We start from the raw sequence: 27,865 nt of genomic DNA on the forward strand, positions 1-27,865 counted from the left end.
AAGAGAAGGGGAAAAAGAAGAATAAAACAAGGCCTATGACATACCATTATAGTAATGGCAAAATCTTTGCTGATTTCAAGAAATTTTTATATATTAAGCAAGAAGTACGCCATGCTAATAAATTCATTTCTCATTAAATAGAAAATTTCAATGAGAACAAGCGAAGCACTTTTATTTGCCAGAACCCGTTAATATTCAGTTGTTCGATAATACATGTAACACACGTAAAGTGCAAATCCGCCAATCCAATAGCAATAAACTTACCACTACAATTTTTATTCAATCAATGTCGTTGTTACCCCTTGGAATAGGATTTCAAATGCAATATTGCAGCTTTAACAAGTTTAGTCGTAGAACTACAGATGCAGCAAGGAAAAGTTGTGTAAAATTTCACAAACAGAGAACAGCCAAACAAGCTGCACAACATGTGTTACAACCTCCAAAACAATGCCGAAAAAGAAAGATGCCTTTTGGGAAAACGAGGTCACTCAGAAACCTGGGAATATAGCAAACCACAGGAGAAGTTTGAACAAGGTGAGAATGTCTCCCCCATAAAAGCCAAACTTAAATAACTAAAGTTACAGGAGCTTCTTATTCTAACTTCAAATAGAAGAAAATTTTATAGCCTGTTCGCTTTGCCCAAGAAACAGGCCATTCCAGAGTAAGAGGTAAAACAAAAGTATTTTGAGAAAGAAAATATTATTTGCCTGCTCAAGTCTCTCAACAAGCATTCGAATAGGGGATGTTCTAATTGACAACATCAAGGACCAGCTTCCGTGATTTGAGAACAGACCACCTCAAACGCCTGTAGTAAGCAGCTTGAAGTAGAGCAAGGGACAACACAAATATCCACTTGAAGCCCATCTGCAATGGAATACAAATATATCAGAAATTACTACCAAAATTAGCACAAATATCATCTGTATAAACACCAAAAACAACAAACCAGTTTTCTCTCTTCCATCTCTGGTTCAGCAGCCCAAGTTAAAAATGACACCACATCTTTCCCCATCTACAGCATAATATAAGGACAAATTAGCATAATAGATTAGTATAGCCACAGCTGTGAAACTAGACACAGCCAGCTCCAGTAAAGTGACAAGGAGATCCAACCTGAGCTTCAGTTGCAGGGGTACCATCTTCATATTCAACAGCGCCGTCATTAAGCATTTTAGGCATCGCAATAGCTCCACCAGGGAAGTAAGGATTGTAGTGAAGTCCTTCACGAATCTACAGTATAGTTGAATCTTGACAGATCAGTCAAAGAGACAAGATACACCAATTTCCTACTCTAACAAAAGATAGAAAGAAAGCAGAGAAAAAAATGAAAGGGGAAAGGGAAAGGAGGGCAAGTGTGACCAGTAGTCTCTGGTAATTCTAATTATCTTCTAATTAAATGGTTAACTTTGATAAGATAATGCTCGTAGTAAACAACCACAAATAGGAGGGTTAAGTAAACAAATCAACAAATGCATCAAGCATGTTTCTAGAATGGAGATCCTAGATAGGATCATTTTAGGATCCAATGATTGGATCATAGTAGGATTGTAAGATCCAAGCAAATATACAAAGAACAAAATAGTATACATGTTATATTTGATTTTTTATTCTTTTGATACGGCGGTGCCTGAGACAACTAGGGTGCACCTCGACTATATCACCAGATACCTGCTATCCCACCAGCACATGTACCGGGTAATTCTGCCACCTATATTTGATCATAAGCTAGAAATGAGGTTAAAAAACAAAGTTGTAATATACATAGGTCAATTCTTTTGACATGGTTTATTTGCACCCATGGTCCTGGATTTTGTCGCACAGCCCGCACAATTGAACAACATACAACAAAAGATCATAAATTGACAAATTAGTAGCATCACTGTGATTGCAAAGAAGTTTTAAGATCTACAGTCTGAACTGCATTTAATACAATACTACAATCAAGACCCTAAATTCTCATACGAGATTCTATATGATCCTATGCAAGTAATTGTGATCAAACATAAATCCTACTCTAATCTTCCCACTTCTCGATTCCACTAGCAATTGGTTAAATTATACACACTACACAGAATGAGAAGCCTAATCAGTGTCAAAGCAGTTCAAAAGCCCAGCCCCCTCTACCGCAGTATCGAACATATCACACAACAAGCGCTGGAAAGTTATCCTACTTTGGTTACAGACGGAAAGAAGAAAACACTTTGTCACCATTTACAGTTGTCATATGTTAGGAGTAACTTCTCTAGAGACAAACTAGTGGGTTCAAATGTTTTGAGAGAAACGTGAGACTAGAGAAGTAATCCCAATTTACATAATTTCTCAGGCCACACAATCAGCTAAACATTGCGGAAAAAACATAAAGCAGAAACAAAACAAAAGGAAGATAGAGGAAAAAACATTGTGTATGTAAACCAGCAGCGCAAAAGCTATAAAAATATTAAGAAAAGAAATTAGTGCCTAGAAGAAGATACACAAAGGACACTGATACATACCGAAACACCAGCAGGAGGATCACGATAGCCAGTTAGAAGGGCAAACACATAGTTTTGACCATTATGACGTGCCTGAGAAACAGAATATAAGAAAACTGTGGCTGGTAACAGTTAACACTGAAAATAGAAACAGAAGGGAGGCAATACTTTCGTAATAAGACTTAGATCCGGAGGGTAGGCTCCCCCATTAGCAAATCTAGCAGCTGCTTCATTTGAATATGGCTGAGGAAAACGATCACTCAGTTTACCAGGACGAGTGAACATTTCACCCTCATCATTAGGCCCATCAACCACCTCAATCTCAGCTGCCATTGCCTTTACTTCCTCCTCTGTATATGCTACCCCAACCAAGTCACGATATGAAACAAGTGACATTGAATGACAAGATGCACATACTTGTTGATAAACCTGGTGACCACGACGAATCCTGTTTGCCAAAAGAGCACCCAAAACAATTCAACTAAAAAAATATTATACAGCTCATTATCAACAAAAAAAAAGAGACTACAGCTAGTTGAATTCTGTAAGCAAGGCTCAACCACTTTCTTTTTATCCCAGTAGTATAAACTTAAGCAATGCCGAATATCTCATAAACGCAAAGATGCAAAAGGTGACTACTATGATGTTCTATAATTGGCGTCTTGAAATTAGAGAGACAAGAATTACAGTTGTCACCAAATGATAAGAAGTAACTTTCATACTTGATGCTGGGAATGAAATGATGCAACATTTAGAACACAACAGCAATGTGATGTTTGGATCATGAAATTCTTAAAACAATATCGTCACTCTATCTCCTCTTTTCCACCCCTTTGTGTGGGTTGTAAGAAAGAGTAGGAAAGGTTATGCTAGGAAAAGCCCTTTCCAGCCAAGTCCTACTATCCTCTAGCCCTCTCCAGGAATGCTCATCCTAATCCTTTGGCATTTTTTTTCATTTCATATGTGGAAATTCCATGTTTTTGGGCCAAACATGAGAATGGAACAACATTTCCACTCTCTGTCTGGGTGGAACAGCACTTCATTTAGAAAGGTCATTCCATGCAATGCCTCTCTCTAAACAAAACCACAGGTAAACGCAAACAGAACGTAGTGCTCTTTAAGTGATTGAGCCATATAATTGTTGGGATGCACCTGTCAAAATCCCTCTAAACAAATTCCACAGAGTCACCGAAATCCTTATCATTTAGAGGGATGGAAACATACACTTCACAAAACATTCATTATCAGAAAAACACATAAAAGTCTGAAGTCCTTATCCTTTCTTCCGAAGGGACAAGGAAAGAGGGGGAACAAAAAAAAGATAACAGAGAGCCAAGAGGGAATAGGAGATTCAGGAGTAACTCACGACGCGTGATCATATGAACTAAGAATGCCTGCGTGAGGCCACGGATAGCTTGGACATTCCAATCCGTGTTCAGCCTCATCAGCAGATGCTACTGTCGCAAAACCTAAGAGTCCAGATACACCTGCTCCAATGAGTGCCAATGATCTGAGGGACTTCATGCCAAAAGATCCAAATTCTTCTTGAGCTTGTTTGGAAGCAATGGATGATAAAATTGGAGAGGCCTGAAATTCATGTGGTTTTAATGAAAGAATCTGAACAACATGAAATATTGATAGGACCCAAGTCTTTCAACTATATCAGTAGCAATCACAAAATCTTCCACATCAGCTATGAGCTTTAAGACAAACAGCCATGATTTCTCATGCTACCTTTTGGCTTATATGAGACCAAGCAGTACAACACTTTTACCTATATAACTGTGTACACAAGCAGGAAAATGCAGACCCCAATATGGAAAAAACAATCAAATGCAACAACAACAACAACCCAGTATAATCCCACTAGTGGGGTCTGGGGAGTGTAGTGTGTACGCAGACCTTACCCCTACCCTGGGGTAGAGAGGCTGTTTCCGATAGACCCTCAGCTCCCTCCCTCCAAGAACTCTCCACCTTGCTCTTGGGGTGACTCGAATTCACAAAATGCTTATCCTCTTTCCAATTTGCATTGTCCCAGAATGCTCACCAGTTTGCGATTGAATATTTTAATACAATCTAGCTACACTTAAATTTATACATAACCCACTTCTACTAGTCTTAAAAACTTCAATCCACTATTATATTTTATTCTTGTACATACACAAGTCAAAACATGAACCATCATCTTTCTTTTTTATGACGGTCGTGTCGGGGCCAGATTGTGCACATCTCAACCATTCCACCAGCTACCTGCTACTTCCCACTAGACCGAACACCGGGTTACTCTGCCCACCAAGACTTAGGCAGGTGCGAAGAAATCATCTATTGTTTTTTTTTTGTCTCAGCTTAGATTTGAACCTGAGACGTCATAGTTCTTCATCCACTTCATTGACTACTAAACCACACCCTTGGGTGCAAGAATATGACCTAACATATTATCGAATAAAAACTAAACAATTGTTTCCAGAATGGCCAATGAAATGCAGTTCAAATACGGACATCATTGCACACAAAAACCGGGAGATTAGAAGCAATATTTGAAGAGATTAATTAAGGTATGCATTTGAAGGCAATAACGTCTCTTTATTTACATAAACCAACAAACAGGAATATATACATCTGCTAAAAAGTAAAAACAAAAAGCAAAGTACAGCCATACCGAGGATTCAGATTGAAATTTCCTGCCTAATAACCGATGGACTGCTCTACCTCCCAACATTTTTAGTCAAGCCCTCTGTCAGTGCACCAAAAAGGTAATAATTTAGGAAATATGAGATAAATATAAGTCAATGGATCTGATTATTATACTCCAAACTCAATACGCTTACTATGATCTGAATTTTTTTCTTTTCAAAACAGCGTCAACAAGAAAGACGAATCCTAAGATGCTTTTCAAAATGAAACAAGCAGATTCTAAGAGCTTCGAAGTATTTGAGGAGAAACGAAGGACCAAGCTTACCGGGCAGGGATTGTAGAGATAATTGATCGACGGCGATAGGACAAAAGGGCCTGCGAGATCCGGAAAACCAGACTATTCTTCGAGAAAACTCAGAATACAAAGACGAGGTTTTGCTTGCTCCAGTACGAGCTGTTCTATCTTTTCTCGTTGGGCTTTCCGAGAATTAATGGTATTCGGCCCAAAGAAGAAAACAGCCCAGTTAATTTGATCCAGTTTGGGCCTTTGGAGGATCAATGGAAGTTGGCCCAAATGAAGACTACCTCTTTAAGCAAATGAATTCACTGTATACTTTTACTGGCCAGTATACAATTATACATCTATTATATATTGATCATAGACCATTATACATGATTTTTTTTTCGTGTGTGTATATGTGTGTGTGTGTTTATAAATGGTACTCTCTACTTCATTTTATGTGTCTCTATTTTTTTTACTTTGTTTAAAAAGGAAACACATCTTTATATATTTGAACATAATTTAATTTCAAATTTTTTCGTATTATCTTAATAATATGATTTTATTGTCATATGAATATTATGGCATGTTTAAAACCATAATCAAAAGTCTTTCTTTTTAGAAAACTACTTGGGAAGAAAAAAATCATGCAAAAATCTCATGTGTATTTAATTGTCATCTTCTTATGTCTTAACATAGAATTTTCAGATCATACTACTAAAAGAACATTAATAATGGACCATATAACTACCTTGACAAGATTATTTTATATTAAGGAAATGATGGATCAGTTATTTTTTGAATTGAAGAAGATGATCTTAAAAACCGATGTACCACCCACATTTTTAAAACGACCATGCACGTGATTTATGGTACTTTTACTATGCAGTTCTAAATAGGCGGAATGGCTTCCTGGCCACTTAACGCCGGAGTCGCCGACACTAGACACAAGAATCAGAAACACTATTTTTATCACTCACACATTTGATATAGTCTGACAAGAGGGGTTGCTCTAGTGGTAAGCACTCTTCGCTTCCAATCAAGAGGTTGTGAGTTCGAGTCACCCCAAGAGCAAAGTGGGGAGTTCTTGGAGGGAGGGAGCCGAGAGTCTATCGAAAACAGTCTCGTTGTTGTTGTTTGTTGTTGGCTTCCTGGTCACTTAAACTTGTCGGATTTTTAAAAGTCGACACATAAACTTTCTATTTTGCCATTTGAACACTCGAACAGTCAAACTCATTTTTTCCGTAACTAATAAACGCATCCGACAAGAGACCATGTGTGTGTGTATTACACATACACATACGTGTCTATATAGTGAGCAAATGACCAATGGATGACTTATGCGTCAAGGGCGCGAAAACCCTAACCCTGGTACCCTATTTCACTCCATAGACCCCCCCCCCCCCTCATTTCAACCTCTCTCTGACCAAACCCTTCCATGTTCATTCCAGAATTTTGATGATCGGAGAAGGTGAGAAGATTTTGGAAAGCGAAAGATCATATGTAAGGCCCATAGGCCATCATAGTAGGCACTCAATAGGCCATCATATGTAAGGCCATTCTCTCCATCGATGAATTCTCCATAAGTTCGAAAAACCTCGTCGAGAATGGCACTTATCTACTTATTGTTGAATTTGACTCTAGGGTTTACAACAACCACCAAAGCTGTCATTTCCTCGTGGTTAAGACCCCCATCGCCATTTGCATAAAAAAATCTTTTCACCTTTTTCGATCACTGAATTTCAGAATATTCTAGATTCTTTTCACCTTCTCCAACATTCAAAAATGACTTGTTTACGGTGGTGGATATGGCGTGAGGTCAGCCGTGCTGGATGAACTTCCAAAATCGATCATAATCACTCACCCCCTTTTAAAATCGATCATAATCACTCACCCCATTATTTTATTTTCGTTTATTATATGTTAATCTTGTTCTGATCGAGCTTCATTTGGTCCAAGATGCAAAACTTAGCTTAAACTCCACAATGAGAAGATATACAACTTTTCATCATTTTCACGGTCCGAAAAAAAGAAAATAAAAAATAAAAATGGAGCTTTAGATTTTACAAGAAGGAGGAATGGAGCTTTAGATTTTAAAAAATGAAGGAAGAGGGTATTTTAGAAGGAATGAATAAGAAGATACTTAAATACAGCCAATTTTGTAATGTTGGGCATTGGGAACGGGGCTTTCACACTCATGTGCGTTGTGTTCCTCACGCGTCATGCTGATTAGGACCAATTGACGCGGCATGGGTACGATCAAATGACAAATATGTTTATTAGTTACGGAAAAAATTAGTTTGAGTGTTCAAATAAAAACGTTAGCCGTAAAGTTTAAAGAATAAGATAAATTCTATGGCAAGGAATATTCAGATAAAAGAGGAGGGAGGAAGATAGGTAGTGACCGAGAAATTAACCAAAGAAAAAGAGGGAGAGGGAGAGAGGAGGCAGAAAACCAACGGTGAAGCAAACTAGCAAAGAGAAAAACCATTAGCGCCCGCGCTTCTTCCTCTTAAACAATCCTTTACACTGATAATCCTATCAATATATCAGTGCTATAATCATAACAAATAATGACTATTCCCTACCCTCAGCTTCTCTGTATTACTTATTACAACAGAAATGGTAAGATCAGCAGGAGGAAAACACAGTTTCTCAAAACCCATCATTCTTCTCTTAGCATTCGTTGCTCTTCTTGGAATTTCCTTAACAAGGGATTTTCGTTCCGCTTCTTCCTCTCCTTATATTTCCCTTGCTAGCTCTTGGTCTCGTGACAAATACCGTATTGTTACTGCTAACGTCTCCAATAATAATGACTCTCCAAAGGTTAGTCTTAAAAAAACTTTCATTTTTAGGATTTGGGTAATTTTTAATTTGACGGTTTTCTCTGCAAATGTCAATATAATAATAAACTGTCTTTTTAGGATTTGGGTTGTTTATAATTCGTCATTTTTCTCTATAAATGTCAAATTTGTAAAAAGCTGTCATGCTTATGATTTGGGTTGTTTTATATAATTCATTTTTCTTTGTGAATGCCAGTATCATATAAAGCTGTCATTTTTATGATTTGGGTTGTTTTTAATTTGTCATTTTTCTCTGTGGACTGCCAATATTACAAAAAGTTGTCATTTCTAGTATTTCGGTTGTTTTAAATTTGTCATATTTTGCTGTTTGTAGATTCATGAAGTAGGAAAAAGTAATAGGGATCGCTACCCGGAGAGAGCATTAGCAATGACCTATGCTGATTTGCCTGCTCCTGAATTAAAATGGGAACTAATGCCATCTGCACCTGTGCCTCGTTTGGATGGGTACTCAATTCAAATCAAGAATTTGCTTTATGTTTTTGCAGGATATGCAGATTTAGACCATGTAAAGATTTCCCTTTTTTTTTCCTTTTCCTTTTTTTTTGGGGTGAATTGGTAGAGTTAGTAGCTTGAAATCTGAGAATTGGGAAGTTAATATATACTATGTATGTGTGCTTATTATAGGTGCATTCTCATGTTGATGTGTACAACTTTTCAACCGATTCATGGACAGAGAGTTTTGAAATTCCAAAAGATATGGCGAACTCACATTTAGGGGTGGCTACTGATGGAAGATACATATATATTGTGACAGGACAATATGGTCCGCAATGCAGGGGCCCTACTGCAAATACATTTGTTTTGGACACAGAAACCAGAAAATGGGAAAGCTTGCCACCATTGCCAGCACCGAGGTATGTGTCCTCACTGACTATGCGCAGAACACCTATATTTTGATGGAGACACCCTATGTATCATAAGTTTGTTACCTATGTGTTTCTTTTGTAACATTAAACCTAGATATAGTCCTATATTTAGTGATCACAATATGACAGGAAATAGGGGTTGTTGATATAATATCAATCTTATTATCACTTGCACGAGTAAGAAGCTGATGTATTTACACGGATTTCACTCGTTCGGTGTACAAAAATAACAACTACGCCTCATCCCAAACAAAGTCAGGGTCGGCGATATGAATCATCACTTTTTTTTTTAAGCTCAACTCATATATCATTATTGCCAAAATCCTTATCAAAAAAAAAAAAAAAATCATTATTGCCAAAATAAAATAATAGTAGTGAAAATAAGAACATATATAAAAATGATAGTAAGAATAATAATTAAAAAAAATAGTCATAACATTAAAGGTCCTCTAACAAATTTAAAGCTTATTCCTAACTAGTAAGTATCACCTATATAGATCTTTTTCTTCGATTGTGTCCTGTTTATTACAAATTTGTTGATTAGCATCTCGAGCGGGGTCCTTTGTGAAATTGTCTTGGTAGCAACCACCAAACCATATTTCAAACTCTTCATCTCCTCAGGATCCTAATTAGCATCATATCATAGTGATACAATATTGAAGTAATAAATACTTTAAGGATGAGTTTAATACTCAAAAATAAAGTACTGACTCCATGTTTTCAGGTATGCACCAGCAACTCAGCTTTGGAAAGGCAGACTCCATGTGATCGGTGGCAGTAAAGAGAATCGTCACACTCCTGGAATAGATCATTGGAGTCTTGCAGTAGCAAATGGCAAAGCCTTAGAGAAGCAATGGCGCACTGAAGTACCCATTCCTCGTGGAGGACCACATAGGTCTGTTCTGTTGCTTTTTTCTACACCTTCTTATGCCAGAAAGTATCATTTAAAAAGCTAAAGCTAATGCCCCTTGTTTCCATTTAATCACGGATTTTACGAGGAGATTTAAAGTTGATACTATGTTGAGGTCAAATGTTTCAAGATTGAGTTTGAAACTGTTCAGTAACATAATTTTGGTAAAGGTCAATTCATATTGTGTAACAGGTCATATTGGAAAATTTCTTTTCCAATTAGTTGGAAGACAATGTATCTGTTTTGTGTCCATAGGGATGATTATTTTCATATTTGGGACTGTAACTATTGATGAGCTAGTGTGTCTTCAAGCTATGTTGGTTCATTTTTGTTTTTTTGATAAGGTATCTATGTTTTTTCATTTGCTTGCATAAAATCTAGTGCTTTAGGCTGCATTTTGATTTTTGAGTATATGTTGGTTCATTTTTGTTTTTTTGATAAGGTATCTATGTTTTTTCATTTGCTTGCATAAAATCTAGTGCTTTAGGCTGCATTTTGAGTAAGAACCCTCGCCATTTGCTTGGAATATCTTAGGGATGGAAGTAATCTAAGTTATTAATATGGAATGATTTGTCTTTGTTCATGCTATCTTCAATTAGAAGATTAAATGTGCTATATCTTCTTTTTGTAAGATTTTGTAACTCGGAAGCAGATATCCCTTTGTTCTTATTTTACATGAAAGACATAATTCACATTGTGAGAATCAAGGTCATCATGTTTTCTTCAAAAGTATAAACCTGGTTTCTGAAATGCAATTTACTTCAAAATCTGATTATGAAACTATTCCCTACAGGGCTTGTATTGCTGTTGATGATCATCTTTATGTAATTGGTGGTCAAGAGGGCGATTTCATGGCCAAACCTGGCTCCCCTATCTTTAAATGCTCACGAAGGTTCGAGGTATTAAATCTTTCGTATTATTATTTCAGTTTGATCTGCTGGTTTTGATTTATAGTCTTATTTTTAAAGTTCTTTTCAGGATATCGCTTTAATTTCTATGTCTGTGGCTTCAGGTGGTTTATGGCGATGTTTATATGCTGGATGAAGATATGAAATGGAAAGGGTTGCCTTCTATGCCAAAGCCGAATTCGCATATAGAATGTTCTTGGGTTATTGTAAATAATTCTATTGTTATTGTTGGAGGCACAACAGAAAAGCATCCTGTGACCAAAAGGATGATCTTGGTCGGAGAGGTGTTCCGATTCGACCTGAACACACTGGTAATATTCACCTGTTTTGTACCGCGCATAGCGTATGTGCATTATTTCAGAATACATCATTTGACTAATCAGGGTTAGATGCCTACATCACATACCCTTGGGTGCGCGACCCTTCCCCGGACCTTGCGGGAACGCGGGATGCCTCGTGCACCGGGCTCTGCCAAAAAAAAAAGAGAATCATTTAACTAATTCTCATGCAAATGCTCGTCCTCACGTATACTTAGTCTTACATAATTATGAGAAACATCTTTAGTATGTTCATTAATCACTTGGCACACATACTTTTAGAGTAAAATCAAGATTTGTAACATTGAGTTCTTTACTATTTCTGCAGACATGGTCCGTCATCGGAAAGATGCCATACCGTGCGAAGACGACATTGGCCGGGTTCTGGGATGGATGGTTGTACTTCACCTCTGGACAGCGGGATAGAGGACCAGATAATCCACAGCCCAGGAAAGTAGTAGGAGATATGTGGAGAACCAAATTGAGATTGTCACACTGATGACTGATGTGCTACCAATTCCTAGCGGCCATGTTGCTTTACAATTTTATTGAATGTCAAGGTTACCTTCATTCAGTGTTAAAAGGAAATGTTAGGTTTGTTGGTTAGTATCATTTTGCCTTTTGGATTTTTTGTAATGTCAAGGTTAGGTTTTTACTACCGATGAATGTGGCGGAATGAATGAGATCCTTCCGCTCTTAATTAAATCTCGAGTTTAGAGAAATTATTGGAGGTGGGCATTTTTTCGGGCCCTATGTAGTGCAAATCCAAATTAATCGGATTTGTGGGTACAAGATACCCGATGGTTGTAAAAAAAGAGAAAACGAAGAGGTAGGTTCATACATTTCATTTAGGCATTATTTGCTAATTCGTGGCTTGAGCAGTAGTCACCATCGACTTCAAGCTATTATTACAAATGGAAGTTTCTTTTAAATTAGTGGGTCAATCCTTGAAAATAGAATTTTCTTGATTTTGAACGGGAATGCAATGTGTATTTCTCTTTGTTGTTTGAATATTTTGCAAACAAAATTTTTTGTACGAAACAAATTTATGGGATTACACTAGATTTTTTGTAAAGTTAACCTTGTCAAAGTTAACTTAAATCATTGAAAGAAAGACACGAAACAAATCTGAACCTCCGAGTTCAAGCCATGATTTTTTTTTGTTGTTGGTAAAGAGCACTTCCTCTTTAAGGCCCTACGCAGCGCGACTCAGAATTAGTCGGGACAACTCATCTCAACTTCCAAATCATTACCCAAAAAATAAAATAAAAAGAAAGAGCTATCCATGTCTGTCGTAACCCAAAGCTGGCAGATCTTTAACCATTCCGCAAACTACTACTTGAGATAAATTTACTAGAACATCAAATGAATCTGATCCTCCTAGTCCTAGGCTCCCATTGCAAGGAGAAAGTATCCTTCTTGTCAGATCAAAAGAAACTAGAGCAAGCAGTGCAATCTGCCCAAACAAAATGAGACAAAGCGACAGAGGAAACAAGCTTGATACTTACTAACTGAACCAGGAGTTAACTACAACTATTTTCTTACTTTTGGCGAGGGGCACAGGAAACAAAGTTTGCTTATACTTCAAATGAACAGATCTAGCATCATTTGCCATATTTACTCAGAAGCTGAACTTTGCTCGTCTCAGATGGTGAATTTCTGAGGAACACTATCAAAATCATCAAAATCAAATCTCTGTCTCTCCCTACCAACCTGCATAGCAAGTATACACAAATTAAATTTAGAGAAAATTACAGAGCTAGTGACAGATCTACCTTTGCTAGGTACATAGGATCACATGACATAAGTTCATCCATGGAAGTCAACTTTTTCGACAGCACCATAATTCTGCAATAGAAAACAAAAGGCATACATCACTGCTGTTTCAGATATCTTTGTATAGCAATTGATAAGAACACTAATAATAAGCAGGATTCGCATATTGTTGGTTCTTCAAAACATACGTACGCAGGGTGAGAGATGTCTATGACGAAGAGTATCATAAGTCGATAGAAAAACCTCATCCTATGCGCCGGATGAAAATTCTTTACCCTCAACCTACTATCAGTAAATGATGCAAATTTCAATTCAATATCGCCCTCCCCTTACCCACTAACTTTAGAAATGCCTCCTTATGTGGGCAAATGGTGCAGATATACACGTGATGGATGGAAATCGTTATCCCTCTATACACATCATATCATCCAACATTAGTACCACATGCAGAAGATTAACCTCATTCCAAATCTATTGGGAAGTTCTGATTAAACTGTATTTTAAATGCCAATCAGTATTCAGTAGCAGTCGCCACCACATTGAACAGAAAAAATGACAGCCTAATTACAAGAAAAAACATTGACTTGATCCTGAAAGTAATCTAAAAAGGAATATGAGAACATATCAAGTTCTTAAGAGTCATAGGTGCAATTATTAGGATACATCACCTAATGAGCTGCTTAAGGGAAATTAAATTCTTGGAAACTCGATTTCCAATGACCAAAATAACATAAGTCTCACCTCTTAATTGATGAATCGATGTGTTCAATCATTCCACATGTTTTATACTGCTCAGGATCCTCCAGAAATCTAACCATACCATCCTTCTGGTTGATCGTTGCATATATCTCACCATCTTCAATCTGTAACCAAATGTGAAACATCAACATTTCAAGATTCAGCCTTGAAGACTAACACAACCCAGTAGATCTCCACCTACCATCTGAAGCACATGCATTTCTGCCTCTTTAGGGCCTCTTAGCTGGACAGTGTTAGCAATATCTTGAAGGGAGAGTGTTAGGTATGTTTGAGTTAACCGCTGAATATTACGCTTATACATAGAAGACACTACTTGCATCACTAATCCAAGATTATTGTCCTGAAAAATAAGGAAAGGATTATCGAAATTTACACCTTTCACCAAAGATAGACTCTCATGGGGAGTATGAGCTGAGATACCAGATAAGAGAGCTTTACTATGCACCCATGCTTTCATCTTAACACCTCTAAGACAAAGAAATGCACCAGTGTGACCTCAGAGAACTTACAGTTTCAAACTTTTCCTTGTTTGTCTGAACAAATGTTTCAAGCTCAGCAATTTTACCACTGCCATAACTACTTGCCAACTCCAGGTAGGGCTGCTCAAAAGGGAAAAATAAACAAATTAGTAGATCATAACAGGTGTAATTTTCCCCAGAAAAGCGGAAGACTATTTAGACAGACAATAATTATAAGTAAAAGCCTGCTCTTAGCATAAGAGGTGACAAATCTTAATATAAGAAACAAAAATAGAATTCCGATATCCATAAAGGTTAACAAGTCAGAATTGCAAAGCGGAAAGTGAAAACCAACTAAGCAATTTTGGCAGACAAAAAACTTAAGAAACTGTATGCTTACTAGTCCTCCTTATAAGACTTCATAAAAGAAACGTAGGATTCTCCCGATGTCATTAGCAGTTAATAGGCCAGATTACAACAAAAATAAAAATTAATTTAGCTGGTATTTTGAAAATCCACTCACTTAGGTTTTTATGTGTTCCAAAACAAAACAAAAGCCAGCAATCTATTTTTCTTGCATTAACTGCCTAATTAACATCTTGGTAAAATTTGAATCACACTACAGCAACTAACATTACATGCAATGACTATGCCAACAAACCGAATCATTAACTTAAATGTACATAAAAAGGAAGTGCATAATCTTGTCCATGTTATATTCTACACAAGAAGAGCATACATGCTAGAGAATTGGCCTAGATCTTGTTGTCTGTTTAATCTCTTTCCATTTATACCCTAATCAGATTTCTACCACTCACCTGTTTGTTTGTTTTTTGATAAATCAAATTTTTATTGTATTAATCACCGAGATAGCGCCAAAGCATATGTACTCGTGTACGAAAGACTTTCTCGGTCTCCTGTCAAGCCTATCCAAAAATGAGTTATTCCTTTAAAGCAAAAAAAATAATTAATAAAACACAAGGTGTTAAAGGTCTTAAGCTGCTTTCACTCCTTGAGATATCCTCCTATCTCTCATTTCGTCCAAAAAAAGGATGGCAGACTAGCTCCCCATGCTGCTTTATTCCTGCTCCCATTATCCCTCATCCTCCAGCTTGCTATAGCAAGACTACCTTTAGGAGGGCCACTGACCGTCAAATAGAGAAAAGACTACTGCCTAAAGCTGTTGCAATACCAACTCAATAATGATTTGAAAGGAAAGTCTCATAACTTGAACTGGCTATACATACAAGCGAGCACAGTTTTCCTAAATGCCATGAGCCAACAAAAGATGCCACTTCTTCAAACTCCTTAATTTATTTTCATCAGTTTAACTTAATGTTGTTAATTTGAAAGCACTTGCTGTATGTTCTCGTTTCAATTATCCCCACTAATACCGATTTAAATGCAATGCTTATATTTTGAAACATCACCCAGATCAATACATCATTTCTAATACCAACTGTGTGTGCTCAACAGATCTTGCATTGTCCAAAATCAAACGAGGAAAAAAACACAAATTCCATTCATTTTGCTGCGAGCAGATCATTGCTACTTGGATCCAATGTTTGCACAATGACATAATTACCTGAGCGTACGTCTTCAAATTCCTTTGAGCCACGGACGAAGTGTACTTCGGAAAACTGATAGAGAACTGCCAGTAGAAGTAAACATCAATTTAATCAGGACAATGAAAACCAGGCAGGATGAACAGCACAAACATGGTCCCCCAGATTCTTTTTCTTTTATTGGTGTGTATGCGTGTGTGCAGAATGGCGATGAGGATGTGAGGTGGATAGGTGGTGTTTACATGAGATTTTCTAAAACATGTTTTCATATCCAATCCAATCACCAGTCAGTTCTCACTACATGGCCTAGAGCCCTAGACTACCCTAGGCACCAAAATTATGACTCTTTCTGTTACACCTAAATAAGATACATGAGTAATAGTACCATGTCCTGAAAAAAGAAGGTTATATTTGTCATTTGATGACTGCTCCGTCCTCAGAAAAGAACCCACATAAATCTTATAAACTGCCCTCCAACAGAGATGTCTCAACAAGATAGTATATTGCTCACAGAAATTATTATATAATTTAAAGCAAGTAAAAACAGTGGGAAAAAACGAACCTGCCCAACATGAATCAGTGAAACCAAAATGTACTTTTTGTAAGCTTCAACTGCTATTGCATTCAAAGTAGACATAGGTGCTGTCACAACCTAAAAGCAAATATCAGCAAGAATCAGCATAAACTAACAGTCATATTCTATGTAAGGTAACTTGAGATTATGAAAAAACAAAAGCAAATACCAACAAAAGAAATTGGAATGAGAAAACAATCACATACATTGTGTAAGAGTTCCAATGCTTTGCGGAACTGCTTTTGTCCAATGCAAACCATCCCCCTGTTGTTATGTCAAAATTATAAGACATATCGACAATTGTAAGACATAAATCCATAAATATTGCATGAGTAACTAAAAGATCATGTATTAGGGAGCACCCCTTGCCATGATGCACTTAATGAAGGTCCTCTAGTAATGGTGACATCAGCAAAACACATGATTGAGGATGGGGGTGTTAAAAGCTTTGTTGTTGAAACTTGTGAAGCTACACAATGTCAAGAGAGACAGAGGTAAATAAGTAATTCCAATATCATAGCACATCCAACACATTATTTAAGTTAATGCAACCAAGCCCAAAGCTGAGAATGACAAACCCATTTTGAGCAATATTAAATTCTTTTGGGAGATTGTTGAACCAAAAAATATTTTGGGAGATAATTGACTGAAGTACATTATTTTTTCCTTAGTAGACGGGGCCCATTATCCACCGTGTTCAGAACCGAGGGCCAGAAAAGAAAAGGGGAAATTTTAGCAAAAGGGAAAGGACACACAAAGCCACCACAACCGAAATGAACTCAAAGCTGAAGCTACTGACCCATAGTAACAATAAAGGAAAAAATCCCGTGGCTGATCAATCTCATATATGTCATCCTCCAGCACAGTGATTCCGGTTTTATAGCACTTTGCTAATACGCAAAGAAGAAGAAAATCAGGATGCAATGTCGTCAATTGCTCAGATGAGGATTGCAGTTTGCGAACAGCAGTCAGCATTGAAGCCACACCACGAATTGGAGCTTCCAGCAATATAACTTGATCCTTAAACCTTTTACAAACAGAAATGACTGCAAGCACAAAATAACATACAAGCCTCAATATAACTCATGCCATGAACATGAATATTCACAAAAACAACCTATTCCAGAGATCAAAGCAATTCACATTTATCAGGCGCCAAACGAATTTGCTCTGCAGCACATGAATTGATAAATCTTACGACAGAAACAAGCAATTCATTAACTTGCTCCTTTGCAGCTGGGAAAGACATGCACGCCTCCCTGTTATAGTTAACAAACATAACCATATGAGCAAAACACACTAGACAAAGTACAAGGGTTAATTTCACCTATAGTGACTCAACTTTTTGTTTATTGCACAAATATCACGAAACTTTTTTTTTGGTAACAAAGAAAAAGAACAGTCAACTTTGCCCAAGTATCACAAAAAGTCACTAGACAATTTTTTTTGCAGCCAAAGAGTCATTCAACTTTGCCTAAGTATAACATAAAATATCTCCTTTGTTACCTCCTAATGATTTTCTGTGACACTTGGGCATAGGTAAGTGACTTTCTGGTTACAAAAAGTAGTATAGTGACTTCAAGTTAGAACTCTAGTTTTAGCGACATAGTGCAATAAACTGAAAGTTGAGGGAACAATGCCTGCAATATTGCTGTTAAACACACACTGCGCTTTATTCCACAGATGGTTAAATTCTGTGATATTAAAGATTATGTAATCAACTAATTAATCAAGTGTGCCTCAAATCCAAAATTAATAAGGGAATCCTCATAAACCCTAAAACTTGGGAATAAACACATAGTAAAAGATAAAAAGGAAAAAGGGAAGTTTACAGGATATAGAGGAAGCCGAGGGAGTGAGTGTTGGGGTCAAGTTCAGCGAGCGAAGAGAACAGACGAGCGAAGTCGGAATGGAGAAGCTCTTCCGATTGTTTGAGGAAGTTGTGGAGCTGAGTTACGTCTGATGGATTGCTCGATAGCCCTTGGATTTGAGCCACCAGTGATTCTACTGAATTCATGTTCAGATTCATCTCTTCTTACACACAACCGAGCTATGCAACGAACTGATTAAAGGACGATATCAGCGGATTCTTGTTTCTTTAACTTCTGTGATTCTTAAGGACCGAGGCTACGATTGGGCCTTAAACAATACCCACCCAAAATGAAGAACGAAAAAAAAGAGAAAGCTACTTGAATAACTATTTTTAAGCATGTATAAAACTTCTTTTTATTCTTGAAGTTATGATAATGCTTAGATCAACCTTTTTTTTAAAGAGAAAAATAATTTTATTAATCAATTATGAGTATCATTATATTAATCTGATATTGAATGATAAAGACTTAGTTGTGATGTATTTGATCCATGTGAAACAATATAATGGATCTTCGTGAAACACTTGATTGCCAAGAAATATCTAATCACAAATTGATCACTTTGTGGATAAAACGTGAGTTTATGGGATTCGAGATGCTTAGATCAACCTAAAAGTCTATCAATTAACATAATTTCGAAATGGTAGATTACTAACTAGAAATGCTAATGAATTGATAATTTTTTATTTTTTTTTAATAGAGCAATTAGGAAATATCTTCTAAACTTTTCTATAAGCACCTCAATACATGCTTGGCATAAAGATCTTATAATGTCTCGTTTAGAAAATTAACATATAGTAATAAGAATTTGCTTCTAGTTTCATAGTCGGTTATTTAGCTTTTTAAAGCACAACTAAACCTTAGGTACGATAGCAATTCCAGAAAGTCTCAAATTAAGATTATGACAAAGTAATATGACCAAAACCTTAATGACGAAATGTTTTAAATCTCTACCCAAAAATTTATTAAATGCCCCCATAGACACTAGTCATGACGATCAAAATATTCAAGACTTAACACACTACTTCATGCCACATAGTACCAAACCCCAAAACCCTGTTTGTTTATAACTAGGATCCACGATTTTCTTATTTTTAAGTTGTATTTTTCAGTAGTTTTAACCTGCTGTAAAATGCTTATTTTACCGTTCAATATATGTAGATCTCACTCCAACTACTATTAGAAGTTTAGAATCCATCGATATTACTCATTCAAATGTACACAATAATTCCAGTAATCCATCACTATTAGTAGGTGCAGTAGCTATCAGTACTTGTCAAAGTGCTACACAATTATTGACAACAAATTCAAGTAATTTTTCCGAAATTTACATTCATAAGTTAAAAGCGGAGCCTTGGCGTAACAGGTAAAGTTGATGCCATTTGACCAGGAGGTCACTGGTTCAAGCCGTGAAAACAGCATTTTGCAGAAATGCAGGGTAAGGCTGCGTACAATAGACCCTTGTAGTCCGACCCTTCCTTTTTTTTTTTTTTTTTTATACCATTCATAAGTTAGAAGATCCTACACATGATAATTTACAATAATCCAACTCTACTCATAGGAGATTGTTGAATTCACTTCTCCCAAGTGAAAGAGCCGAGCACAGAGCACGATGCAATCTGTCACTGTTCCTTCCTCTTTCACTCTATATCCTCCTACTCACCCAACTACAGACTCTAAAGAGAATCAGGTACTTGCAAAAAGGAATATGCAAGTGATTGATCCATCTACTACTCTTTACATACACTGCTCTAAGAAAAGGCGTAAGCATGTGATCGTTTCCTGCACTACTATTTACCCACACTGCAACCTATGTTAAGATAGTTACAGATCAGGACTTTGAGTGGATGCCCTTAGCTTCAAATGTCTGCTTTAGTCTAGGAAGTTCTCGCAAAAGAATGCTACTATAGGCATCATCCTGTCGCACGTCTATCCATCCTCCTGATTTCAGAACCTGTAAGAAAATTCAGCATAGTAATTAATACACAATATGTCTATGTGCATATCGCATTGTGTCCAGATATATACAAAGACAAATATATAACTACATATCCACCCTATCTGACATTAGCATTTGGTAAGCTGCTCGTACGCAAAGAACACGGACACTCACGTCAAGAATAGTTAAGAATAAGTATAGATAGAGAGAGATCTGCTGTGTGTGTGCAACCCAACGGTGCTTTACATGTGCTCTATAGGTGCAAATCTTTCAAGAATAAGTAGGCAGATGATTTTCCAACCATAATAGAAATAAGGACATCTGGTTTAAGCACCAGTATGGAGCTCAAAAGAAGTGATCCAAATGGGACTCTCACGACTTCAGATTCAATTACCACCTCAATTCTAGCTATGAATTATCATTTGCTGAATGCTATTGTGAGGATCTTAGCTGCTGGATGACCACGTCACTAAACACCAAAAGATGCAAACAAAAATAAAAGAAAGAACACTCCAAGAAACCCTTTTCTCCATAAAAGAGGTTAAGAGAAAAGGTTTAGAACGGCTACAAGTGAAGCAAGCACATACAGAGGTACCAATAAACAAGTTAAATGGTTTGGAAAAGTTAAGGAGAGGAACATGAACAGAATGAATCGAGTACAGACAGCTGATCGACAGAAGGGACACGAACTCCTGCTCGAAAGCTCTTTAATGTATGTACCAAAACTTGAAAGATTTAAAAAGCTTAATGGATGCCAGAAACAATACCAGTATCTCGTAGAATGCCCTTGAACTCTGTTTCTTTGTTTTCCCCTGCAGAAGGGAGGACAAGTTAACAACTTCTACTTTCTCCTTGCCCTTTCGAGAAAGAAAATTTTCAAGCAGAAATCTGGCAACTTTTCTGCATGCAAGAAAGCAACAGAATGAATCTCTAGCAAAAGCAGAAGAAAGAAATCTTCGGCAAGATTCTGGGAGTTGTAACAAAAAGATAGGGGTAGGGGGAATAAACTGGCAGTGAGATCCCCCATTCATCATACCTTGTTCTCAAGGAAAACTTATCTGCAACCAAAACAAGAACTTATAAGAATGGCATCCAACTAAAGTATTATGATCCACTAGATCATATTACCCCCTACCCTCCAAAAAACCTAAAAAGGCCAGTACTGTCTTACATTTTTCTGAGATATCCCCTTCAGATGAATTTATCTCCTGAAGAAAGAGGGCATTTGCAACAGTTAGCGCTTATTAGCATTAAAATAACAGATATGGACGACAACACATTCTGATGAAACAAACAACAGATTAATCTTTACAATGCACTTCTATAACTCAACACAATCTCCTGCACTCAAGTCGGGAATCGGACTACTCAATCATGTTATACCTCATCCATCAAATCCATCTCCAACTCTTGATCCTCCATTTGGGGTGCTCCTTCTTTTGTGCTTTCAGTTGAACTTGCTGGTTCGTTGTGTGATCTAGAAATTCCTTGCATGTCATGAAATCTCAACGAGCTTGAGCCAGTGACGGGTGTTGCAGGAGCAATAGGTGTCTGTTCACCATCATATCTGAGTGTATTAGGAGATTCTGGTATACCCACATGCAGAGGTGGTGCAGGAGCAATAGGTATTTGTTCTTCACATCTGAGTTTACCAGGAGATTCAGGTATGTCCTCACGCAGAGATGACAATGGAGCAATGGGTATGTCCTCCTGCATAGATGTTGCAGAAGAACCAGGTATTTGTTCCCCATATCTGAGTGTATTAGGAGAACCTGGTATTTCCTCATGCGGAGGAACTTCTACTGTTTCAGCAGGCCCATCCCTTGTTGATCTAATTTTGCAAATTGCAGATATAATATCAATTGAATCACCACCTGCATTGCCATGGTTGGTTAGTTAAGTTTCGTAAAACACGGAAATGGCAGCAGCAGCATCGAAAAGCTTACTCACAAGGAATTAAAGGCTCCTCGAAACTCTGAGGAAGTGAGGAAATTTTATGCACTTTCCGTGCAAGATAACTGGTATGAGGGGCTTTTCTTCTCTTGCATACCAAATCATTCGCATCACCGATCCAGCGCTTGTATACCCTGCATGGTTGGATTGTGTCACACCAATCTTTTCTAAATATGCAATGAACTTAACAAGACTTTGTAAAGAAGGTTACAACAAGAAGAATCATCAGCAGAAACCAAAAAAGCGGCTTTCATGGAGGGCATCCACAACATCATTATTTTCATACTATCAATTAAACAGGATTCATTTGAAAACTCTCGTGTAGGACTGCATAACATAACCACAATAAGATGAATAGTACAAGTGTGAAAAGAGAGCATTTAAATGTTAAGACACAGAACTCAACATGCCACTGGCAATAGCAGTCCAGATCTAAAGAAATTGAGAGCTCCAGAAGAAACTATAATGACTGTCCATTATTCTATATGCCGAAATGACTTTCCAAACTGCTACATCTTTGTCAGTTATCCTACTGATGGAACCGCAGAATGAAAAGCCTCATCTCTGCGAATCTATCCTGCACAGGATTATCTTAGTGCAGACCTTGAATGGTTGAAAAAGACAAGAAGGATCATACTTGTTTGGGATGACGATAGATTCATCAAATATGCACCTCCGCTTCCTTGAAATCCGAGTACGCTCTTTGGTAGCTGGGGTGCGAACAGATATGAAATCTGGTGATGTAGATCCTGAATTGAAAGAAAGTGATGTTGGTTAAACAACAAAGCTGTGTTAAGAAACATAACCTATCTGCTTAAGTATCGAAAGTGAACAAAATTAGATTTGTACCCAACAAGCTACCAAAAATAAATTGAAAAGGGGACTCTGGTTCCTTTTTTTCTTTGATATTTTTTTTTTTTTGGGGGGGGGGAGGGGGGGAGGTTGGGGGGGGGGGCACATAAGGATCCACCAGAATCACCTGAGAGCTTGATCTCTGGGTGTACATCAATACAGAGGGACACTGAACGATCATGTTCAGTCCGATCCTTCCCTTTTCTAGAGGAAGATGCTTCAGCATTTTTCTTTTGTTGCTTTTCCACGGAAAATGATTCACCAACGCCTGCGGGTCCTTCATCATCTAAATCCCCTCCTGTATCAGGGTGTTTTAAGAGCCCAATTGGCTGACGAATTTTCTCAGATTGTTGACTAATATTGGTTCCTGCTTCAGTGTCTACGATAATCATTGGTTCTGCGTGTTCTTCCAATGATGACCTCTTTTCAAAAAAGTGCTCCTCATTTACCAAGTTCCCAGCATTAGACTCTTTCATCTGCTCATCAGTCTGGTGATCAGCTGTCTTATCAGAGGTCATCTGAAAATCAAGGTCCCCAAATGTCATAGGTTCAAAGCGCTCTTCTAAGGAGAACCTAGTCCCATTAAGGTGCCACAGCGCTGCCGAGTGGCCTGAGCCAAGTGATGGGCGGAAGTGAACATCTTTGTCCATCAGATGAGGCGAACATACGCTACACCATGAAAAGTTAACACTCTTAGCACTAGAACTACAATGTTTATTAAGAGAAGTATAGAATCAGAGCATACTCTCTAACTGGAGTGTGATCTGTGGTCAAAGTCTCTGAACGAGAGACATCTTCTTCGTTCTGTAAGAAGCAGCTTAATTGTCATGTATGCAAGAAAATCCATTGAAAAGAAAAAGACAAGGAAGCAGTTAAGGAGAAATTCCAAGCAACTCATGACATCATTAGAAAAAACTAATAAAGGTGACCAGCACTAAACTCTCTTATTCAAGTACCATTAGAAACTAGCAGCTTGATCAATCAAATTATTTCCTCAAATTGAACACAGGCACCACTAACACTTTCCGGTACATGTTCAAAGAAAAGCAATTACGTTAATAAATGAAATATCTTGACAAGTACAAATCACACTGACCAGTTTGCACACAACAATCTACAAATAGTAAACTGATACGATAATATACACTACAACAATCCAGGTGATCTAGTAATCCTCTAATTTTTTGTCCTGGCAAAGAGTTTAACAAGAACCACTGAATATCCAAGGAACAGAAGTATTTCTTGCCAAGCGTAAAAGTGATATTAGTGAATAGAAAGCAGAAAGTGAGGTATTCTGCCTTCTTCTTTAGAAATAAAACCTAGTTAGTAGTTCCACGTGCAGAGAAATATGCTTTTAAAAGACCAAAAAGTGATAATAAATTAAACGATTACCTTGCTAGATAAGCCAAAGCGTGTTTGCTCACTTCTCCAAGCATCTGATCATAAAGCAGAAAAGTTATAACCAAGTACCCGCGGATGAAAAAACACAGAGATGTGCAGTACCTGAAAGCATAATTTCTTCACGAGATGCCACATGACCACTTCAAACCAGCATATTGCAAACCAAGATTGAAATGATTAACCCCAAACAAACAATCAGGAAACCGTGAAAGGAAAAAAGAAAAACAAAATATACAAATTGGCACTTGACAGCACAGTATACATATTTCACCTGCTTGCATTTTGATCTTCCAAGACTTCCAATTCAAAAGTATCCAGTTCAAATTTCTTTGGTCGTTTGATAGAGCAGTTAGGAGCACGCAGACCCTCAATCCTGAGAGCTGATAGTTTGCTTGTTGATCTCTTGTGAGTTGCAAAATCACCAAGTTTAACAAGAAAATGATTACAATCATGTAGAAGATATTCTACTTTCTTCGAGTATATTCTCACCACACCCAGGAGCAGGGGACCTAAAATTCTGTAAGTAACCACAGGAGCTCCATCCTTCAGAATTTTATCTGAAAAGAAACAAAAGCAGTAAATGAGGCAAAAACAAAATCAGTCAAGTAATTGTTAACACTTTTAAGAACTACTTTTAGGTGCTACAATTTAGTACCCCAATCAAACAGCAACAAGAATCTGAAATCAAAAAGATGGAATGAGCATTTACTTACATACAGACACAGCAAATCGTGAAGATGTGAATTGAAAACACTATTAACGAACATATTAAACCCCCCCCACCCCCCACCCCCCCACCCCAAAAAAAAAAAAATAAATAAAACCCCATACCGAAATCTCATCCAAGGAATTCTAGAGATTTAACATTTAACATCAGCGATTATCACCCAATTTTGAAGTAAACGTTCACACTGCAATGTAATGCCCAGATACTTTTTCCCCTGGCTTGGAGGACATTCTTATTTTCCGTGTATTTACAATTTTTTTACAGTGTCTTGCGAAGTCTGTTATAACTATAGCATTCGTTGCCCCTAAAACATATTAGGTCACAAACTATGTGAAATATCCGAATAACCAGTATGACACAATTGAATCCTGTGAAATATCCGAATAACCAGTATGAGAATTGAATCCAATTCACCTTCCTGGCCAAAATTACAAAAATGAATGACAAAATGTACTGCTAGCACACAATTTAGGAACAACTGCCCATACCATACTCCGGTATTAGAAGGCTTATTCAATGTACTGATTAACATTGTATACGGGTAAAACCGAGCTCGATATTCGATCGAGCTTCCAAGACTCCCTGATTAGGCCGGGGTCAAAATATCTGTGATCGGGTAAGGTCGAGCTTGAAAATCGATCTAACATCCGACACAATCAGCCAAGATCGAAATATGGTGATTGAGATCGAACCCAAAGCATTGTCGAAATTAGCCATCGAAACCATCAGATTTGCCCTCGAGTTAACCGAAAGCGTAACCGGTCATGTTTCTAGCGGTCTCGAAGAAAGCTTTGCCAACTCATCTGACAAGGGTCCGTAATTCTCGCCATTAACCAATCATTATGGTACAAATCACGGAACGACTCAAAAAGGGAACCAACGGTAAGCAAATCAAGGACTTTTGCCTTTTATAGAACAATAAAATAATACCTTTTTAAAAGGTAGATCTCCCCTAATATATAAAGGGGACTTGACAAATCATAAGGGGCAATATAATATACACTGATAAGCAATACATTCTCTAAGTTCTTGCTCTTTGATATTTTGGTGTCAAATAAAGTGCATTCAATTCAAGGGTGGCCTGCTTTCCTAAGCCGAAATCATGCATTTCTTGTGGTTTTACGGTTAATTTATCATTATTTATTTCAATTGCAATCTTATTTATCGCTTTGTATCAAGTTAATCCGCATTATCTTTTAAACCACTAACAAATTCAATTGTTATCCGATTTTGAGAGTAAACAAACATACAACACAATGGGTACAGAAAATAAGCTGCTATTTGGGACACACAAACAAATTACATGAACTGTGCATTCAACACCAATATAAACAAACTACTTTTTTTTAACTAATTCAGCGGAACACCAATAAAAATTAGAGTTTTAAGTTGTAAACACCGAGAGTGTAAGAAATATCTACACCATCACGTCATTTAAAAGGTAATTGGAAGTAACTTTATTTAATAATATTGATTCGTAAACTAGCATAAACGGTAGATAACTCGCTATAACAGCTTAAATTACACTGATGGTGTAAAAAAATCGTTAAACTGTCAGTGTACATGGCTTAAATCCTTTACTAAAAGGGTTAAAAAAAACCAGCAATGTTAAAAGACTACTTTTAAACTTCTTTCTATAAATGAAAAGGAAAAAAACGAGAAAGGAAAGAGCAGAGAAAAAGGAAACGTACCAACAGAAGAAGGGATGTTGGTTTGCTGAACTTGGTCCTTCTTGAGGCGTTTATGAAAATGAGCAGCAAACCAAATGGTGCGTAAAGCCCCCTTCTTTGAAAGTAGAAACTGAGAGTAAAACATGTTGTTTGTCTCTTTACCTATATTTGCTATTGCAAAAGAGAGAAGCAAATGCCTCCCCTTTACACTTAAAATAAATATGTGTAGGAGATGAATCAAAGTGTAGTCTGTGGATATATTCAAATTTCAAAAGAGAAAAACCGCTGCGAAGGGTCTCACACAGAGAGGGAAGAGGAGGAGGAGGAGTTGAGTTTTGAAGAAGGAAATGGTTCCTGGTAGTGTGTCAGAGAAGTCTCCCAATTTTTTGTTGATTTCATTTTTCGAACCAAAAAGACCCAACATGACGATATTGACCTTCTTTCGCTCTTTTCTGTACTAAAATAAATATCCGTTCTAATTTATGTGAACTTATTTAACTGAGTATGAAGTTTAAGAAAAAATAAAATTTTTATAATTTATGGTCCTAAACAAGTCAAAAGAGATTTAGAGTATTTGGGTGGTTATTAAAGTTTCTCATTAAGGGTGAATTGAAAGTTTAAGCTAAATTGTTTTCAAATTTAGAAAGGAATCATATTTGTTGGAACGGATAAAAAAAGAAATAAATTTATATAAATTGGAACGGACGGAGTAATTGTTTTTCCTTGTGACAAATCGAGTATTAAATGCTTTTATAATTAACCCTAATGACATTCAATTCGATAATAATCCATAATACTACTTGATACTCCTGTTTTTTGTCGTCTAAATCTTCACTGTTTTTTTATGCAATGAAACAACTACTATTGTCTTGGTATACATTTTTTTTTAATTTAGGCATCTACTAAACACACTGAATTTTAATTTTGAAGAGAAAAGGGAAGGTTAAATTTGTAAAGTGAAATTTTTTCTTTCATTTGTCTGATTTATCGGCAGTAAATAAAAGAGACAGGTTTGTGCTTATCTATTTTGGGGCAAACGGTAACTTCGATGTCCGGTGTTTTTCGGGGCT

The 27,865-nt window shown here is 37.0% G+C and overlaps 4 protein-coding genes across 7 annotated transcripts; 1 reads left to right on the forward strand and 3 right to left on the reverse strand.

Moving 5' to 3' along the window:
• Window positions 1-363: 363 nt before the first annotated feature.
• Window positions 364-5,570, reverse strand: LOC104085400 (cytochrome c1-2, heme protein, mitochondrial). 2 transcript variants are annotated; one of them, XM_009589413.4, is made up of 8 exons: window positions 5,431-5,570; window positions 5,131-5,205; window positions 3,838-4,058; window positions 2,640-2,919; window positions 2,493-2,564; window positions 1,114-1,230; window positions 947-1,012; window positions 364-864 (listed from the first exon to the last, which is right to left on the reverse strand). In XM_009589413.4, exons 2-8 carry the CDS (start codon window positions 5,188-5,190, stop codon window positions 748-750), a joined length of 933 nt encoding a protein of 310 aa, XP_009587708.1. In that variant the 5' UTR covers window positions 5,191-5,205; window positions 5,431-5,570; the 3' UTR covers window positions 364-747. The 2 variants fall into 2 exon arrangements, with proteins under 2 accessions (XP_009587708.1, XP_009587709.1); XM_009589414.4 differs by lacking the exon at window positions 5,431-5,570 and adding an exon at window positions 5,300-5,408.
• Window positions 5,571-7,884: 2,314 nt separating this feature from the next.
• Window positions 7,885-11,856, forward strand: LOC104085399 (kelch repeat-containing protein At3g27220-like). 2 transcript variants are annotated; one of them, XM_070195898.1, is made up of 7 exons: window positions 7,885-8,215; window positions 8,576-8,754; window positions 8,874-9,103; window positions 9,840-10,010; window positions 10,819-10,924; window positions 11,038-11,244; window positions 11,579-11,856. In XM_070195898.1, the coding sequence occupies exons 1-7, from the start codon at window positions 8,008-8,010 to the stop codon at window positions 11,747-11,749; spliced, it is 1,272 nt and encodes a 423-aa protein (XP_070051999.1). In that variant the 5' UTR covers window positions 7,885-8,007; the 3' UTR covers window positions 11,750-11,856. The 2 variants fall into 2 exon arrangements, with proteins under 2 accessions (XP_070051999.1, XP_009587707.1); XM_009589412.4 differs by having other exon boundaries at window positions 7,886-8,211; window positions 8,563-8,754.
• Window positions 11,857-12,484: 628 nt separating this feature from the next.
• On the reverse strand, window positions 12,485-18,581 carry LOC104085397 (COP9 signalosome complex subunit 3-like). Of its 2 annotated transcripts, XM_009589410.4 has the most exons (11): window positions 18,215-18,581; window positions 17,526-17,641; window positions 17,182-17,428; window positions 16,589-16,646; window positions 16,371-16,460; window positions 15,829-15,894; window positions 14,295-14,384; window positions 13,967-14,125; window positions 13,768-13,889; window positions 13,026-13,098; window positions 12,485-12,963 (listed from the first exon to the last, which is right to left on the reverse strand). In XM_009589410.4, the coding sequence occupies exons 1-11, from the start codon at window positions 18,409-18,411 to the stop codon at window positions 12,895-12,897; spliced, it is 1,287 nt and encodes a 428-aa protein (XP_009587705.1). In that variant the 5' UTR covers window positions 18,412-18,581; the 3' UTR covers window positions 12,485-12,894. The 2 variants fall into 2 exon arrangements, with proteins under 2 accessions (XP_009587705.1, XP_070051998.1); XM_070195897.1 differs by lacking the exon at window positions 13,026-13,098 and having other exon boundaries at window positions 18,215-18,553.
• An 858-nt stretch (window positions 18,582-19,439) lies between these two features.
• LOC104085401 (sister chromatid cohesion 1 protein 2) lies at window positions 19,440-27,195 on the reverse strand. The gene is made up of 13 exons (XM_070195899.1): window positions 26,817-27,195; window positions 24,670-24,955; window positions 24,501-24,538; window positions 24,390-24,433; window positions 23,743-23,801; window positions 23,125-23,666; window positions 22,783-22,894; window positions 22,143-22,279; window positions 21,576-22,066; window positions 21,364-21,400; window positions 21,229-21,250; window positions 20,960-21,092; window positions 19,440-20,207 (listed from the first exon to the last, which is right to left on the reverse strand). Exons 1-13 carry the CDS (start codon window positions 26,938-26,940, stop codon window positions 20,085-20,087), a joined length of 2,148 nt encoding a protein of 715 aa, XP_070052000.1. The 5' UTR covers window positions 26,941-27,195; the 3' UTR covers window positions 19,440-20,084.
• Between the last annotated feature and the right edge of the window lie 670 nt (window positions 27,196-27,865).

This window comes from Nicotiana tomentosiformis, chromosome 2 (genome assembly GCF_000390325.3).
Source record: "Nicotiana tomentosiformis chromosome 2, ASM39032v3, whole genome shotgun sequence".
NCBI lineage: Eukaryota > Viridiplantae > Streptophyta > Magnoliopsida > Solanales > Solanaceae > Nicotiana > Nicotiana tomentosiformis.

What these genes read in the sequence shown, in the direction of transcription:
- LOC104085400 (XM_009589413.4), bottom strand. Translation starts at nt 5,190, where the DNA reads ATGTTGGGAGGTAGAGCAGTCCATCGGTTATTAGGCAGGAAATTTCAA. An exon ending in ATCCTCCTGCTGGTGTTTCG is followed by an intron (nt 1,231 to 2,492) that starts GTATGTATCAGT and finishes ACTATACTGTAG; the next exon opens with ATTCGTGAAGGACTTCACTA. An exon ending in CCCCTGCAACTGAAGCTCAG is followed by an intron (nt 1,013 to 1,113) that starts GTTGGATCTCCT and finishes ATTATGCTGTAG; the next exon opens with ATGGGGAAAGATGTGGTGTC.
- LOC104085399 (XM_009589412.4), top strand. Translation starts at nt 8,008, where the DNA reads ATGGTAAGATCAGCAGGAGGAAAACACAGTTTCTCAAAACCCATCATT. An exon ending in ATAATAATGACTCTCCAAAG is followed by an intron (nt 8,212 to 8,562) that starts GTTAGTCTTAAA and finishes TGCTGTTTGTAG; the next exon opens with ATTCATGAAGTAGGAAAAAG. An exon ending in CCACCATTGCCAGCACCGAG is followed by an intron (nt 9,104 to 9,839) that starts GTATGTGTCCTC and finishes CCATGTTTTCAG; the next exon opens with GTATGCACCAGCAACTCAGC.
- LOC104085397 (XM_009589410.4), bottom strand. Translation starts at nt 18,411, where the DNA reads ATGAATCTGAACATGAATTCAGTAGAATCACTGGTGGCTCAAATCCAA. An exon ending in CTCGGCTTCCTCTATATCCT is followed by an intron (nt 17,642 to 18,214) that starts GTAAACTTCCCT and finishes TAACTATAACAG; the next exon opens with GGAGGCGTGCATGTCTTTCC. An exon ending in TCGTTTGGCGCCTGATAAAT is followed by an intron (nt 17,429 to 17,525) that starts GTGAATTGCTTT and finishes TTGTGCTTGCAG; the next exon opens with TCATTTCTGTTTGTAAAAGG.
- LOC104085401 (XM_070195899.1), bottom strand. Translation starts at nt 26,940, where the DNA reads ATGTTTTACTCTCAGTTTCTACTTTCAAAGAAGGGGGCTTTACGCACC. An exon ending in CAACATCCCTTCTTCTGTTG is followed by an intron (nt 24,956 to 26,816) that starts GTACGTTTCCTT and finishes GTTTCTTTTCAG; the next exon opens with ATAAAATTCTGAAGGATGGA. An exon ending in AGGGGATATCTCAGAAAAAT is followed by an intron (nt 21,251 to 21,363) that starts GTAAGACAGTAC and finishes TTTTGGTTGCAG; the next exon opens with ATAAGTTTTCCTTGAGAACA.